Source organism: Suricata suricatta, chromosome 8 (assembly GCF_006229205.1).
Source record: "Suricata suricatta isolate VVHF042 chromosome 8, meerkat_22Aug2017_6uvM2_HiC, whole genome shotgun sequence".
In the NCBI taxonomy this organism is placed as follows: Eukaryota; Metazoa; Chordata; class Mammalia; order Carnivora; family Herpestidae; genus Suricata; species Suricata suricatta.
The window spans coordinates 11,736,032-11,752,745 of record NC_043707.1 but is presented as its reverse complement, the minus strand read 5'-3'; the positions used below and the strand labels follow the sequence as shown (position 1 = coordinate 11,752,745).

General features: G+C 53.3%; 2 protein-coding genes across 10 annotated transcripts in view; one reads left to right on the top strand and one right to left on the bottom strand.

The window, feature by feature from the left end:
• Positions 1-7,313, top strand: part of MARF1 (meiosis regulator and mRNA stability factor 1) — a 39,894-nt gene extending 32,581 nt beyond the window's left edge. For 7 of the 9 annotated variants that reach the window (XM_029946223.1, XM_029946221.1, XM_029946222.1 and 4 more), the window contains 3 exons: positions 352-622; positions 2,511-2,681; positions 4,701-7,313. In XM_029946223.1, the coding sequence (XP_029802083.1) occupies positions 352-622; positions 2,511-2,681; positions 4,701-4,945 (687 nt within the window). In that variant the 3' untranslated portion in view covers positions 4,946-7,313. The remainder of the gene's footprint in view (positions 1-351; positions 623-2,510; positions 2,682-4,700) is intronic. The other 2 variants (XM_029946220.1, XM_029946219.1) reach the window with 1 other exon arrangement.
• Positions 7,314-14,601: 7,288 nt separating this feature from the next.
• The window catches only part of BMERB1 (bMERB domain containing 1), a 124,178-nt gene continuing 122,065 nt past the window's right edge, over positions 14,602-16,714 (bottom strand). Inside the window, exon 6 of the mRNA XM_029948661.1 lies at positions 14,602-16,190. Within this exon, the coding sequence (XP_029804521.1) occupies positions 16,078-16,190 (113 nt within the window). The 3' untranslated portion in view covers positions 14,602-16,077. The remainder of the gene's footprint in view (positions 16,191-16,714) is intronic.

Below are 16,714 nucleotides of genomic sequence, written 5' to 3'. Positions count from 1 at the left end.
GAATCCTCTTAGGGGATGTTTAGTTTCTAGAACAAAGAGTAAAGGCTCTCCTGTGAGAACTGTCTTCTTTAATAGCCCAGACTGGTGTTTGGGAGGTGGTCTTTGGAAGAGCCACAAAGCATGTTTTTAAAGCTGAGTCTCACCATTTTTAGGCCACACATCTTGTAAGGGACGTGTTTCTTCACACTTCTGTTACTTTAAAAGCTAAATGAAGTATAGAAAAATTGTCCTTGGTGTTAGTTTCTGACTTGTAAGGTATTTGGGGTCAGCGCGATAGGTTACACTCGGCCTGGATTTGGGGGTGATTCCCCCTTCTTCCCCTGCTTAACTGGTAGTGTGTCTTGTGTGCAGGTGGTCTGGATAAAGGGGCACGGCCATAAGAGAATCGTAGTGTTAAAAAACGACATGAAAAGTAAGTCCGCACCTGTCCTCTGTGCGCTTCGAGGGTCTGGCTGTGTCCCTGACTGTCCCCTGATGCGCGCTCTTGGTCGTCCAGGCCGCTGGAGCTCCCTCGGGCTGTCCCCCGCCAGCTCTGAAGACCGGCCCTCAGCCCTGAAGCACAGTTCGGCGGCACTCGAAGCCCACACGGCCCCGGGACCCAGACCTGGCGCAGGCGGCGACGGTAAGCATGGGGACACAGAGCGAAGCTTGTGAGGTTCCAGAGGTGGCTGGGAGTGGGGGGCGGGGGTGGAAAAGGACCACAGTGGGTTATTTGCCTTCATTAGAGTCCAGCCTTCATACACTTTCCAGGGCAGTGTGGTGTTTAGTTAGTTGTGGCCTGCGTGGGATGGCATTTTATGGTTAGCGGTTGAGGCTCTTAAAGGATGTGGGCGCCCCTGTAGTGACAGTACGTGAGCCCAGTTCAGATGTTCGAGGACAGAATTACTTGGACACTTGTTAAAATGGTGTTTAAGACTATTGCAGTAGGGTCATCTCTGCTTCACTAGAAGGGAGATCGATCAAACTCGGCTCCAAATACAGGGGTGAGGGGCAACGGGGCACCTGGGCGGCTCAGTCAGTTACCTGTCCAACTGTTAATTTCAGTTCAGGTTGTGATCTCATGATTTGTGAGTTCGAGCCCCGGTGGCTTCTGTGCTGACAGTGTGGAGACTGGTTGGGATATTCTCTCCCTCTCTCCCTCTCCCTCTCCCTCCCTCTCTCCCTCTCCCTCTCCCTCTCCCTCCCTCTCTCCCTCTCTCCCTCTCCCTCTCCTTCTCCCTCTCCCTCTCCCTCTCCCTCTCCCTCTCCCTCTCCCTCTCCCTCTCCCTCTCCCTCTCCCCCCTTCGCTCCTCCCCTCACTCACTCGCTCGCTCTCTCAAAAATAAATAAACTTAAAAGCAGGGTGAGTGGGGATGTTTTAGTGAAGGAGCAGAGTGAAGGGGACACCTAGGGTAGAGGAATAGGGACCTTGTTCAGAAAGCAGGGGTGTGGGTTCTCACAAAACTCATTTCCCGGGATTCTTGCTAAGAGCAGACTTGGCAAGGACCAGACAGACATGGAAGGCCAAGGTCCAAGGTCCAGGCCTATCAGGAAGAGGGCTCGGGGGCTGGGCTAAAGTTGGATCAAAGGCAGTCTTTGTCACAGGACCTCCCTGGGAAAGACTGGATAATAATACATTAATAATACTAAAACCAGGGGTACCTGGGGGGCTCAGTCAGTTGAGTGTTCGACTTCGACTCAGGTCATGATTTCATGGTTCATGGGTTCGAGCCCCACGTTGGGCTCTGTGCTGACAGCTCAGAGCCTGGAGCCTGCTTCGGATTCTGGGTCTCCCTCTCTCTCTCTCTCTGCCCCTCTCATACTATGTCTCTCTCTCAAAATTTAAAAATACTGAAAACAGCATTGGCTCACCTAGATTTTCTGTGGAACCTTGTCTGTGGCTAGAAACTGGCTTGAGCTCTATGGCAGTTTTAACTTGACTGTAAGAGTTTTGGGCCCACTGCTGTGGATGAGTCTCTGATCTTCACACGACCCTGCGAGTCACTAGTTGGAAGCGTTGGCGTGGTCCGTCGTGCCGCGCATTACACTGTCTAGAGCCCCGTACGAGCCCCCTGCCCTTAGCTGTCACGAGTTGCCACCCATCTACAAATGAGGAACCCAAGTTCCGGGAGGTTAAAGGGCTTCCTTCCCCAAGTTCACTCGGCGGGGGAGTGTCAGAACCAGGGTTCAGCTCTTCCGGCTTGGGGCTCCTGCTCATCTAACTGCTTCATACTCTAAGGATTTTTATCTCCCTTCTTTGGAAGCCGATTGTGGGACCTTCCTGCCCCCCCGCTTTTTTTCCTGTGGCCCTGAGGGGACTGCCATTCCCAAGAACACTAATCAGGAGATTCTGGCTTGTAACCTTTCCCTTACCAAAGAGTGACTGAGGCCTTTGTGCTGATGGCCTCTTTTTTTTTTTTTTTTTAAACCAAAAGATCTTGAGTCCTTCCTGGCCGTTCTCGTCTCGAGGGCCGGGCGGGAGGTGTCGGGCACAGGGTGGTGGTAGCGTCATGCCTGCCTTCTGTGTCCAGGGCCCCAGCAAACCGAGCAGGAGTTGCTCCGCCTGACCGACGACTCCCCCGTGGACCTCCTGTGTGCGCCCGTCCCGTCCTGCCTGCCGTCCCCTCAGCTGAGGCCAGACCCCGTCATCCTCCAGGCTGCCGATCTCATTCAGTTTGAGGAGCACCCTCGAGCGCCTTCTGGTAGGTGCACTGCAGGCGGTTTCTCTGTGGACGAGGAGCTCAGAGAATGGCGCCAGCACGGGAAACGTTGGGTGTAGGTGGGGAGCAACTGTGGCTTTTCGGACACAAAACTACCTGCACCAATGACGATTTTTCGGGACCATGTTCCCGTCAGTCTTCCTGCACAGCTAGGCTCACAGCCTGGGGTGGCTCAGGGGGTCTGGAGGGATGCTGCAGCGGGCTGTGGGGAAGGCCATGGCCGCGTGTGAGCGCTTGCTGGCCGTGTGCTCCCCGCCTGAGTAAAGGTGCGGCGGCCTGTGGGCACACCTGGTGGCAGGGGCTTGTGGCACCAGGCCAGCCTAGCTTTGAGGGACTGCCCCGCATCCTGGGGCCTTGTGAGGCTCTGAGCAGGGGAGGGAGGTACATCTGTGAGCCCCAGGCTCTGCATGGTGGTTTGAAAAGGCACAGAGAGCTGGCCGCGTGGGGCACCGACCTGGTGCCGGCCCTGCATGTCCCCCTTGTGCCCAACCCCACGCTTGGGCTCACAGGCATGTTCAGACTTCGTCCTCACCACAGCCTTGCAGACCAGGTGACGAGGGGCACAGCTGGGGCTGCCACTGGAGACCACGCTGTCCCCAGGCAGCTGGCCCGGGAAGTGATCGAGCTGGGATTTGAACCCCAGGCCTCTTGTCTTACCAGCTGGCCTCCGCAGAGAGTGGCCTGCCCACTCTGTTGTGGCCTTTCCCTCGGTGCCTTCCTCTGTCGGAGCGAGTTCGTCTCCACTCTGCGTGCTTTTTCCGGGGGAGCACCGGGGACAGCCTCGTGTTGCCCAGTGACAGAACTGGGGCTGTTTATCGGGAAAGTGGGAGGGGAAACGTGCAGCTGGCTTCTGCCCCGGAAGACGTGAGGCAGGAGTATCCTCGAAGCAGCCCTGCTAGAGCTGGCATGGGACAGAGAGTAAGGCTTCCGCAGGGTTGTGGCTGCAGTGTGTTTAGTGAACATGAGCTCCCCTGTGCATGTGTGACAAGGGACACAAACATAATTGCGGTGGCGTCTGTCATTCTCCTGAGTGTCAGGCTGAGAAGGGGGCCGGGGCTCTGCACCCGACCTATGGCGCTCTCCTCTCTGTGCCTTCGGTTTGAGGGTTCCTTGCACACGCAGGGGGAGGGGGAAGGGGGCCAGGGCTCTGCACCTGACCTGCTGCTCTCTCCTCTCTGTGCCTTCGGTGTGGCGGCCCCTTGCACACGCGGTGGGGGTCTCTTCCAAGCAAAGTTGGCCCTGTACGTACAGCGGGCCACATAACGGGCTCAGCCAGAGAAGCCACAGCCTGTAAATACTGCAGGAAAAGTGGCTGTTGCAGTGTCTGGATATTTGAGGGGGATTCTGACTCCATAGCTCCCTCTGGCTCTGCCCACCTCAGGGCCACGCAGAGTGCAGCCCTCTGTCGGTGGAAGGGGCTTCCTACTGGGGTCCCTCCTGGTGTGAGAGGCTTCAGGTCCCAGGAGGCTCATGGGTCTTTACCCGACAGAGAGCATGAATGGGCAGAGGATCCAAAGTGGGGAAGAATGTTTCTGCACCATTGCCTGTTGAGTTATGGCCAAAAATGAAGCTCTCTCAAATGTGGTCCTTCCAGGGAGAGCCGAGGTGCCATTTATAACATATCTGACTTTAAGTGACACAGAGTGACCACGTAGCTGATAGGTACATTGTGACCTGGGCATGATGTTTGGTGGGGGATTTTTGAAACATTTTTTGAGCGGTGCTGGGGGGCTCAGTTGGTTAAGCGTCCAACTCGGTTTCAGCTCAGGTCATGATCTCACAGTTCCTGAGTATGATCCCCGCATCGGGCTCCACGCTGACAGCATGGAGCCTGCCTGCTGGCATTCATTCTCTCTCTCTCTGTCTCTGTCTCTGTCTCAAAAATAAATAAACTTAAAAAAAATTTTAAGACCTTTTCTGAGATAGCCTGAGAGAGAAACTAAAAACCAGCATGTCTGGCGGGTCCTAGAACTGAAGGGATTTGCTTTTTTGTGTTTACAGAAATCATGATTTTAAACCAAGAGGAGAGCACTGAAATTCTAGTACCAGGAAAGAGCAACCCCCCCGCCTCCGAGTCCAGCTCACCCCGCGTCTCCGCAGCCGCCCCAGTGCCTCCCTGCCCCGCCTCGGAGACCTCAGAGGCCCTGCTCGCCAAGGACCCCGTGGAAAGCCCAGCCAAAAAGCAACCCAAAAATAGAGTAAAATTGGCAGCCAATTTTTCCTTTGCACCTATAACCAAGCTTTGACTCGCGTCTTGAACATAGAATTAGGATGGGGATGGCTGTCTGATTCTGCACACAAGTGGGTTCGAAAAACACAGCCTTTTCTGTTCGAATGCAAAGCCCCTGGCAGCCCCTTACTTTGTCTTTAGATGTATCTCATGACCTTTCGTTTCTTTTACATTGAACACAGCCTTGAGCTGAAGTGTTTTTCTTTTTTCCTCCCCTAATTATTTGGGAAAAGACAAACCACCCCAAAAACCTCCTGGCGTTTGTTAAAAAAAATTCTTAATACCTTTTACCAAAATTTTCTTGATGATCATGAAATGTGATGCTGCTCCGTAAGAAGGAAGCAGTGGGAACTCAGCTCCAAGGGAGAGGTTTTACTTCCATTCAGGCCACACCCGTGGTCGAATCTCACGTCGCGTAAGATCGGCCGGAAGCCTTGGCTTCGCGGCGTTTCCAGACAGGAGGAGTCGCGTGCATGGCGTGTCATTGCGGCAGAGCCTGGCCCGCGGCCTGCGTGCACACACGCAGCAAAGGGCGGGCGAGGCGGGGAGAATGTAGTTTCACGTCGGGTAGAAGGTTCCTGGCTTCCCTGTGACTTGTAAGCGTGCCTGGTTTTTTTTGTTTTTGTTTTTGTTTTTGTTTTTGTGTAGTTTTGTTTTTAACTATGTCTGTAGTTGACAAATGTGGCTTCAGGATAAAAAAATTTTTAAGTGTTTCCACTTCAGGGTTCCATGTAGGAGCTTTCGTGAAAGTTGAGGATGTTTTAAGCTTCCCTTTTATGTTCCATTCCAGTTTGATCTGCTTTAGGTTAAGGAAAAGGAGGTGGTCTTGGTGTGTCATGAATTTAGTCAGCACTTGGATTCTAGCACACAGTGTTGTGTGTTGAGAGGCAATGTTGGGAAGAGAGTCTGATTTCCTAAAATATGCATGAAATGCATAAATTACAAATCAGAGCTGAGAGGGCGAGGTGCATTAGCAGGAGTGGTCTTGATACTCTTTCCACTAGGAAGAGACAGAGTTCTATCTATACGTGTGAAGGCCAAGGTTGATCATCTGAACCTTGTACTTGTCATTTTAAACCTGGTTTGGTAGCTGGGAAGCTTTCCGCCTGAGTGCGCGTGCGCACGCGTGCGTGTTGGCTCCGTGTGTTTTGATCGTGTCCGCTTTTACTGTTACTTCGCGCTGTTGTTGGAAGCGTGTTTGGGTCTTTCTGGTGTCTGATGTTGGCCTTCGGGAAAAGCCAGCCTTTGAGGGAGCACTGCCCTGTGGAATGACCTTCGCCTCGAGGTGGCGGAGGCATCCGGTGACGGTGACCTCTCACCCCTCCTGGAGAAACCTGACATTTACAATGGGTTGTATTTGTTGGGCAAAAAGGCGGATTCATTCATAGAGCAGAAAGAACCTGCGGGCTTAAGGTCTTCCACTACGGAGATGGTTTCTTTGGGGAATTGTCCGTATGTTGTAATTTCTAGAAAGCCAGAAAGTGGGCTCTGATGTCATAGCCAGCATTTGCATAAAATGCCGCAGAAGGAGGGCCAGCGAGAGATTTTTACAAGTCAGGTTTCTGTTCCCCAAAATCTTTAAAATGAAGCCTTCCAAGCATAGGGCCCCTCTGCGAACCCTCTGGGACCCAAGGCATTTCCTCTACAGACATAGGATGGCAGGAAGTCAAATTCAGGTGTGCAGTTTTTTTAAGAAGCTTTTAAACCGTGTAATAAAGTTGGTGTTGAGAACCTCAGTTGCCTTATTCTGAGACTTCTTAAGGCTGAGTTTGCACTCTTGGACTTTAGTTTTGCTCACAGATGCGGGATTGCCTTTAAAAACTTGAGAGGTACCATTACAAGTCACTTAGGGACAGGCTCCGAGCGACCTCTGTGGGCAGCAGACAGAGAGGAGCCCGCAGACGGGCGCTGTCGTGGAGGTCTGGTCGACCCGACCCTTCGCCAGGGTCGCCCATTCAGCCGGGATGCGTGTGTGACTCTAACGGTCGCTGTGGGAAGGCGAGAGAACACAGCGGGAGCTCGGTGTGGCCGTAATGTGCTCCGCATCGGCCAGTCTGATTGTGGTCTATTTTTTTATCCAGAGGTTTAATTAAATGATGTGACAAAGTGATGTATGAGAATTAAGACAATGAAGTTTTTTATTTCTGGGTGGAAAGATGTACCGGATTAGATTTATCTGTTTGAATTAAAAAAAAAAAAATGAGACAAAATGTCCTCACCAAACCCCCTTTCCCATCTTGCACTGTGTGTTTCGGATCGGGCTTGGGGGAAGAGATGTTTTTCTTAACCGTCTACTTTGTTGAAACACTTTTTTTGTGGCTCAAGTGCTGTTTTGTGTGTTGGGACCAAACAGTTGTCAATAAACTTTCAAAGCAAGCATCTAATTGGAGTGTTCCGAGTTGATGTGGTGTTTGTCTGAGGGGCGGGATGAGAGGCCAGTCCAGCCCTCTCTTCGTGTCGGGGTCCCCCAACCTCTCACCTCTTCTGAAAAACCTAACTGTCGGGGAGCGCATGCCGGCCTGACGTTTCAGTGGCCCTTTCCATTCGGCACACGGCCCTGGATGGTGGCCTCGCTGTCGGCGCTTCGTGGCTGGGACCGTCCAGGGTTCCTGGCCGGGGTCCTGGTAGAGTCACACGTGAGGCAAGTAACAGTGGCCACAACCCCCCTCTGGCTATAAGCCTGAGGTGACCCCTCGAACCTCCGTCCCGGTTGGAGAAGGCCATGTCGCAGGCAGCCTTGCTTGCGGTCACTCCCTGGGCATGCTTTTTTAATAAGCCCACTTGGGAAAGACTTCTTGCACTGATTCCACTGTGAAGCCCTCCCCTGAGACCAGTGTGGCCCCTTGCAGGAATCTGGAAGGACCCAGAAGATGCTAGAACGTTCAGACAAATTGCTTCTTCACGAAGTACATTTTTTTTTAAAGTTCAACATTAAAACGCTCTTAAAGGCCCCTGGCAATCCTTTCCAAACATCTCTGTGGTAGCAGATCTTTGCAGAAAGCCTGAGCGGCCACCATGCCCCTTTGGACGAGGCCAGGAGGTTTGGGAGGCCCGGATGGGGACTTGCAACAGGGCGCTGCATCAGCCCTCGTGCGTCTCCCACGTGGTCTGGACGTGGTGGCTTCGGAGGTGGCCGGCTGAGTGAAGGCTCCCCTCTCCGAGCTCAGGAGGCGGCGGCGACATCTAGAAGCTGGCGCTGGAAGCCTTGTGCTGGTTGTTGGCCTTGCCGCTGTGAGGAGCAAGGCACTCTGGGAGTTCTCTTCCCACTTTCCAGCTGCTTCACATGGGCCAAGGGGGGGGGGTCTCGGGTCAGAAGCGTCCCCCGCTTCCCGTACACGTGACCTGTCGTAGCCTCTGTGTGCTCCGTGATTGGATGGGCCGCACATCGGCTCTGGGCCCCGGGCAGGAGCGGGCACCCCCTCTCACTGCCCCGCAGACCAGCGGCCAGGCTGGCCTCCGCCACTTCCTGGCCTGGCCTGCCCCTGCCTGCCCTCCTGCTCCCACGACAAACCGGAGGGAACGGGCAGTCTCCCAGCTGCCACGTTAACAGCTTCAGCATCGCCCGACACCACTCTCTGGGGAAAGATGCAGAGAAGACTGAGCCAGGCTGCTTGTCTGCATTAATCCTTCCCCAGGAAAGTTCTAGACTCTCCCTGGGAGGATGGCAGCCCTGGAAAACAGGAGGAAGCAGCCGGTTGCCTCTGGGACAGGGTCAGCACCTCACAGAAATGGCGGTAAAGAGAGGACCCTTCCCTTTTCAGGTGCATGGGGCAGGAGCTTAGAAGATCTCAAGTCAGAAATAGAGGCCTGGCACTTTCCTCAGCAAGGCCGAGAGAACAGTTCCATTATCTGGGGAGGAAGGATTTGGAAATGGGGAACTCAGAGCACAGGGGAGGGAGGGGGAAGGGCGTGCGGGTGGAAACCAAGAGCAGCCGCCATCGTGTGAGCCAGCCAGGAGCGCTGCGGGGTCACAGGCAGGGTGGAGGGAAGGCCTCCAACACCCTCGTCCAACAGCCTTCCCAGATGCAGGGCCCGGCATGGGAGACCCCCCACTCCCGCCTCCCACCCTTTGTCCCTCAGTTTCTTTCATTTTTTAAGTACTACTTTTGAGAGAAAGAGAACATGAGTAGGGGAGAGATAGAGAGAGGGAGACACAGAATCCAAAGCAGGCTCCAGGCTCTGAGCTGCCAGCACAGAGCCCGACGTGGGTCTCAAACTCATGAACCGTAAGATCGTGACCTGAGCTGAAGTTGGATGCTCAGCCGACTCAGCCACACAGTGCTCTGTCCCTCAGAGTTTCTGACGTCCCTCAGTGAGTGCAGTCAAGTGGCCCATAGGCTTACAGGGGCCCTGCCCTCGGCGTTAGCAGCCTCTGAGTCAGGTGTGTGGCCCAGACGTGGAATCAGGAAAGAAATCTCTGTTCTCCAGTTGAATCCCTGTTTCTCTTCCCTACATGAGGAGGGTAATAGGGTGTTGCACATGTGCCCGGACTCTGAGTCCTGACCCCCGGCCAACCTCCCCCATCTCCCACCCTGTCATCCATGAGGACAAAAGCCCCAGGTTTTGTTGGCTGCTCGCTGGAAGCCACCTGCAAATCCTGTAGGCCATCCACAGTCCCCTGCCACATGGGCTCCCTTAGAATGGCAGCTGAGTTCATCCAGCCTGGAGAAGAACCTCCTTCAGTCACTAAGACGGAGCCTTGTAGAATGTAACCTAATCAACAGGAGGGCTTCCCGTTTTCCTTGCCAACTTCCGTCAGGTAGAAGCAGGCCACAGGCTCCCGGGTGATCCTGGAGAATCTGATGTGTGAGTGAGTGACGGAGCAGGAAGGCGCAATCCAGCTCCCGGTGTGGGAGGAGCGGGGTCCAGGCCCTAAACCTTCCAAGAGCCAGCAGCCAAGTTTCAAAGCTGCAAGGGCCCTTAGGGACCGACTTCTGGTTCACCCACCTTCCACCTCCGCACCAAGGTTTACAGATGGGAGCAGGAGGCTATTAGAACTAAACCAGAGAGCCCCCAGCCCCCTTGCCCTCCCACCCTGCCCAGCAAGGAACTCGGGGCTGGGCCTGTGACCAGTAAATCAACAGGACCACAGGCCCATGATGGAATCGCTGATGCTAAGTTCCACGTCGCCAACGCGGGACCTCACCGCAGTTTGGGCTCTCCCAGAAATGGAATCCTGAGCGGGTCCCTTAGGAGTTCCCCGATCAGCTCTGATCAAGTAGTCTGCCTGACAGAGCCGTCCCTTAGCTGTCCCCTCCCACAGCCCCGCCGCCTCTCTACTTACCACCGCCCTCGGGGGACAGAAAGTCCACAGCCCCTTCTCCTGTGGGAGGAGAAGAAATAAACCTTGGTGGGCGGAGTGGGCCCTGGGGCCGCTCGATTCGGAGGCTTCTCTGGAAATGCCACAGGGCCTGGAGTGAGGTGGCAGGGAGCTGAGTTGTTTCTATAAAGTGGGAAGGAAATTGCTGAGGAGGAGGCCCCGGGGGGACACAGATGAGCCCTGTGGTGGCCGGAGGCAGAGCATGTGGGAAAAGGAGCGGTCCATCGACACTGGTGTGCGTGGCTATGAGGTAAGCCCCCGCCCACCTCAGTAAGCTTTCCGGAAGGTCAACTTCGAGTCCCAAGGCCTGTGACAGCTTGCCTTCTGTGGTGAGTGGGGAAAGGTGGCGAGTTCCATGTGGGACTTGGTGGGTGGAGTCGGGGGACAGCCGTGGGAAGGGATGTGAGAGGTGTGGAGAGCCGATGGGGGGCACGGTCCAGGGCACGTGTGGCTAAGGGACCGTAAGCCCCGGGGAAGGTGTGGACATCTTGGAGAAGCATGGGAAATGAGGCTTCCAGTGACCTGCAGGTTACAACACCTCTTGTCACCTGTTCCCACGTCTGGTCACTGTCAACTTCACGAGGGCAGGACCCAGCGGGTCTTACTTTCTGCTCCGGGCCCGCCAAGAAGCCCAGCAAGGCGTGGGGCAGCCTTCTGATTGTACAGCGTTTTTACCTTCTGATGTGGCTCATGAGAACCCACTTTGCTAAGCGCATCGCCAATGCCTTATTTACCATGTGCACTGTTCTAACCCCACCCCACATAGTTCATGTCCCATGAGTGCCCCCAGTTCTCTCCACATTACAGGGCTGGATGCTGGGGTGCAGGAAGGGGAAGGGATGGTCCAGGCTCACTCTGGGAGGGCTGCAGCTGTTTTCACCCAGGCAGGCTGACTCCAAGCCCAAGCCCCTCATCGCTTCCTGGATTACTTTCCCTTTTGCTAAGCCCGCTGGTCGGTGGGTTTTGTTCAGATTTAAGACCAGGGAGGGGTGCCCAGGTGGCTTGGTCGGTTGAGCGTCCGACTTCAGCTCAAGTCATGATCTCACGAACTGTAGGTTCGAGCCCTGCTTTGGGCTCTGTGCTGACAGCTCAGATCCTGGAGCCTGCTTTGGATTCTGTGTCTCCCTCTCTATCTGCCCCTCCCTGACTCATGCTCTGTTTCTCTCTGTCTCAATAAATAAACCTAAAAAAAAAAAAAAAGACCAGGGACTCCAAGCTTATGACCCCCTGGTATACATCTGAAGGGTCTCATGAGTGAGGTTTTACTAAAGGGTAATAAATGGTGTTTCTTTGGCAACAGTTAGCCCCTCCAGGTCCTGGAAACCTGGCTTCCAAAATACCTTAGAGACTTACTCTATCCCTGACCCCCTCCCAACCCGAGGGTAAGTGGTGAGTTACCCATCCCGGCCCCATGCAACTTTTCCAGCCTGCAGGTCCTGTCCCCGTGCTTTAATAAAATCGCCTTTTTGCACCAAACACATCTCCAAGAATTCTTTCTTAGCTGTCAGCTCCAGACCACCCCACCGTCATCCAAAAGTTCATCATAGAGAATGGGGTATGTTGGCATTGTGAATGGTAACACGCCCCAGAGAGCTAGCCTGAGGGCTGACTGCGTGGACTGGATGTGAATTGGGGGTGCCAGAATATGCCACTCCAAGAAATGCCTCTTAGGTATATAGACAGTTTTGAGCTAAAGGTCCTTGTGAACCTGCAGATGCAGGGAAATCTCCATTTATAAAGGAAATTTCCATGTGTAAACTCTGTCTCCCCCTCCCACACCGGAAGAGGAAGAGTCTGATCTGTGGAGAAGGCAGGTCTTAACTCTGCATAACAAACCTTACTAAACATCCCTTGTTTACTGTACTTCCCCCCCCCCCCCCCCCCCCCCCCCCCCCCCCCCCCCCCCCCCCCCCCCGTCTTCTGCCCACCCACTGGGAGCCCAAAACCCCTTTTCCTTTTAGTAGATGGTATGTAAGTTCAAGTTTTCAGGACCTCTTTGGGTTCTTTGCCAGGTGCTCCCAAATGTACCTGTGCAATCCACGTGTTAATAACTTCTGCTTGTTCTTCTCTTGTTTTCCTGTCTTTGGCCAATCTTATTTAAAGAGCCCCAGCTGATGGGTAAAGATAGGATGGGTAAAGTAAAGGATTTTTCCTTGGGGTACATGAGTGGCTCAGTTGGTTAAGCATCTGACTTCTGCTTAGCTCATGATCTCCCAGTCCATGGGTCCAAGCCCAGCATCAGTCTCTGTGCTGACAGCTCAGAGCCTGGAGCCTACTTTGGATTCTGTGTCTCTGTCTCTCTCTGCAAACTTCCTTACTCACTCTCTCCCAAAAATATATAAACATTAAAAAAAAGGAAAGGATTTTTTGTTGCCTTCATAACGATGTGGTGACATCCCTAGTGAGAGAGGTCAGTGACAAGGGAGTAACAGAAACCAGATTGAAATAGGTTGAGGACCCGACTGGAGATAAGGAAATGGAAATAGCAAAATGGCAGACAATTCTCAAAACATAAGACCGTGAAGATGAGGAGACAATGTTGGTGGCTCCCGGGGTAGACAGGATGAAGGACTGGTTGGTTGGTTAGTCAGTAGGTAACGGGAGATCTGGTTAAATTCTGATGAGGAAAGAAAGGACTCTTGGGGCAACAGGCGGAGGGCTGGGTTGAATGGGGATTCCACCACCAACATCCCATAGGGCATTGCTCAAAGGACTTGGGACCACTTCCTCACCTATATGTGGAAGTGCCGAGAACATCGCCTCTCGGGTTGATGGGAGGAGCCATAGAGAAAATGCACACGCGGCTCTCTGTAAATGCTTCTCCTGCATTACCTTTCCTGCTCCAGCTTCCAGAATGAGCGAGTCTGGGTCTGCAAGATTTCCTGGCTTTGCAGGCAGCCTTGATGATCTGGGAGCCTGTTGAATTATTATGGTCTTCTGCTCTTACGTGAAGGCTTGGATAAATGATGGGTTTTTTTTTTTTTTTTCTGGTTCTGTTTGTTTAAAAGAAATCAATAGAAATAGCAGGAACACAAGTTACGTATACCCCGGGGCTCAGGGAATGTACTAGAGGCAGGCTTTTTATGAGGGTTTCGATCTTCTTCGGCTCGTTGGATCAGTGAGTGACTGCTCTCTAATTGGTCTGAGGTCAGGCCTTCCAGACCCATGTTTCCTACGAAGGGAGGGTGGTGGACCCTTTGCGGCCTGGGTTTCTATTGCAAGAGTGGGAAGCATCGGTACAATGGCTTGAATAGCTTCCCCCCGCCCCCCATACACACACACACACACACACACACACAATTCACGACTCAGAATGTGACCTGTTGAGAATAGGATCTTTGCAGAGTAATGCAGCTAAGGATCAATATGAAAGCATCCTGGGCTTAAGGTGGACCTTCTAAGAGGAGGATGGGACACAGATATGCAGAGGCGACAGCCACGTGAAGACAGAGGCAGAGACTGTAGGGATGAAGCCAAGGAGCACGAAGGATTGCTGGGAGCATGCGCCCTGAGGAAGAATTCTTCCCTGGGGCCTCCAGAGGGGTCCTGGGCTGTTTCGGACCTCTGGCGTCCAGAACTGTGACAGGGTACAGCTGTGTTGTTTTAAGCCACCCTGGTTGCGGTCCCATATTATGGGAGCCCCAGGAAGCTCAGATGGTCTGGCTGCATGCTTGGTCTAAGGCAGTGAAGGAGGACATGGGGTCCCCTGAGGCCAGGGTGGTGGCAAAAGGTAGCGGCCCGAGACAGCCTCTTCGGCGTCAGGCTGGCAGGAAGGGGTGTGCAGGCTGCAGCTTGGACTGAGGCAGAAACACATCTGAGGTGGTGGGAGGAGCGGAGGGCAGCTTGCCCGCTGGGCCAGGAAACCCCAGGCTCCGGGGTCCTCCGTCAGAGAGACCTTGGGTCAGCTGTCAAGCTGCTGTGACTTGAGAGAGATTCAGATTAACTTTTGACTTAGAAATATTTTTGGAAAAGGTGATGGAGGAATTTTAAAGGAAAAATCAGAAAGTCAGATGAAGGTCTCTCTGTCCCCCAGGATGTTTTTTGTGACTTTTTTTTAAGAGAGAGAGATGGAGGGAGAGGGGCAGCAGGAGAGAGAGAGAGAGAGAGAGAGAGAATCTCAAGCAGACTCCATGCTTAGTGCGTAGCCCTATGCAGGGCTCGATCCCACAACCCTGGGATCATGACTTGAGTCGAAATCAAAAGCCTAACGCTCAATCAAATGAGCCACACAGGTGCCCTGTGACATCTTGACAAGGCTGAAAAAGTAGAAGCAGTCTAAATGTCCAACAGGAAAGTAATGGTTAGATAAAGGCAGAGCCACAAGATGGATTACTAAGCAGCCACTATGAATATTTATGAAGAGTATTTAATGTTACAAACAGCTTTTAATACCGTGGGAAAACGCTAGTGATAATAATACTAAATGAGAAAGGAAAACTGGTTATAAACAGTACAATACGATGCCAATCATGGAAACCAAACCAAACAAAAAAGCATTAAAAAAAAAAAAGCCTGGAAGGAAATCTGTCAAACGTCAGTGTGGTTTTTAGTTGGAAAATTCATGGGAGATAAAAACAGGAAACAAACAACATCTTAATACTTCCTCTACTTTTAAAATGGCTTACTGGTTCCATGGGTCACTTCCACCCTCAAGAAGAAAAGTAAAAACCTTAAAAATGCTGTGTACGTGGTTTCCATTTTTATTTTCTCCGATGGATGATCATAACTCACCTCAGCACATCGTGAGTTATGCTAACTACTTTAGGCCGGTCAGACACATACACACACGTACAGAGAGGTCACATGGGCTGTGCCGAGCTGACTGTAGCGAATGTACATCAGGTTACACAGGTGGAATTATTAGGCTGGTTAAAACACACCACCGAATGATGGGACACGGTTGGGTCAGGCCACCTCTCCCGCCCGCTGCTGCTGTTTCCGGAGGTCTGTGTGTTAGGCTGGTGAGTGGCGTCCCGCCGGCATTCCCTCCGGTGGCCGCCGGTGGGCGGAGAGCGCCTAGGTCAGCATCTGCTCTGGCTCCCTTCCTCATCTGCCCTTGCCTGGTATTGGAGCCTCTGGCTCTCTGCGACCCTTCCGAATCCTGGCGGTGCTCATCCGGGCCCTCATCCCCACTGCGCTCCACATATCTGGGGCAGACATTGCAAGGAGAGCAAGAGCCAAGAGCCGGTGACCACGCTCCCGATGTGAACCATGCCCAGATGCAGGAAGGGAGGAGGCAGGAGACATAACCACAACGCCACACACAAGCTCAGTCTTTACGAACGGGCCCTCTTGTCTCCAAGACAGCTGGGCTGTGTGGAGCCCTCCAGAGCACAGCCCCTGGGAAGAGGACAGACGGGGGACGGGAGCTGGGCCCATGTGGGGCAGGCCTGACAGCAGAGCGAGGACGGCGGATGGGGGGTGTGTCCAACATGGTGCTAGGGTCTTGAAAAGTCACGACTATACACACCTGGGGATCATGCCCCTCTCCCAGTTCATTCGCACAGTGGGTTAGATATAGATAGAAGTGGAGTTACACGTTTTCAAGGGAGGACCTTTCTTGGTGGTTGGATAAACAGTGAGACAGACTCCTGGGTTTGGCATGCTCTGGGGAGGGCCATGCGACAGTGAGGGACTCCCTATTGCTACACTCTGTACAGGGCGGCCGGGCCCGCCCGCCACGCCCATGGCCCCTGGCGGCAGTCACAGGCTTGCCTTCAACCCCTTCTGCCTTGGAGAGCTCTTGGGCCCCAGTGAAATGGGGGCTATGAAGACAAGAGGGTGGGAGGCGGGGTCCCCATGGCCTCGGGGGCACCCCACATGGGGGGCTACATGATATTGCACTGGGTGGCCCCACAGCAATCCTTGATGAGTGCCAGCCCAGTCTTGGCCACTGTGGGCTTGCTAGGTGGGGGCTCTGCTTTCTTCTCTGCTCGGGAGCCTGCAGCAGGGTAGGAACATGGAGGGAGAGAGGGAAAGAGGGAGAGAGGAAGAGGTGAGATGAAGAGAACCCTGACCATCTGCAGTCCCTGTCCCAGCCCAACTCCTGGCCAGACATTGCTCCAGCTCCACAGATCAGGTGTTGTGGAGAGCTGGGATGGGTTTTATATGGTTCCAGTGACTGTTCCCTCCTCCCTGTGGGCCCATTGGTGTCTGGTCCTCAGCTTCCAACCACAAACTTTAGCCCTTATCCTATTCAGTTATCCTGTTCAGTTCTCTGCCAAGCCTAGCACAGGGTCTGGCATACAAAGTAATTGGTGAACAGATACATGGGAACTTTTGTCCAAGTTGTTTTAATCTGTAGGCTCCTGTCTTTTAATTCTGGAAAATGCTCATACATCATCTTTGCAGATACCTCCACCTCTTGTCTGTTATCACCCCTTCTGTAATGCCCATTAGAAGTAAGTTAGACCTAGGGATTTACCCAGGGGACACAGAAGTGCTGATGCATAGGAGCACATGTAC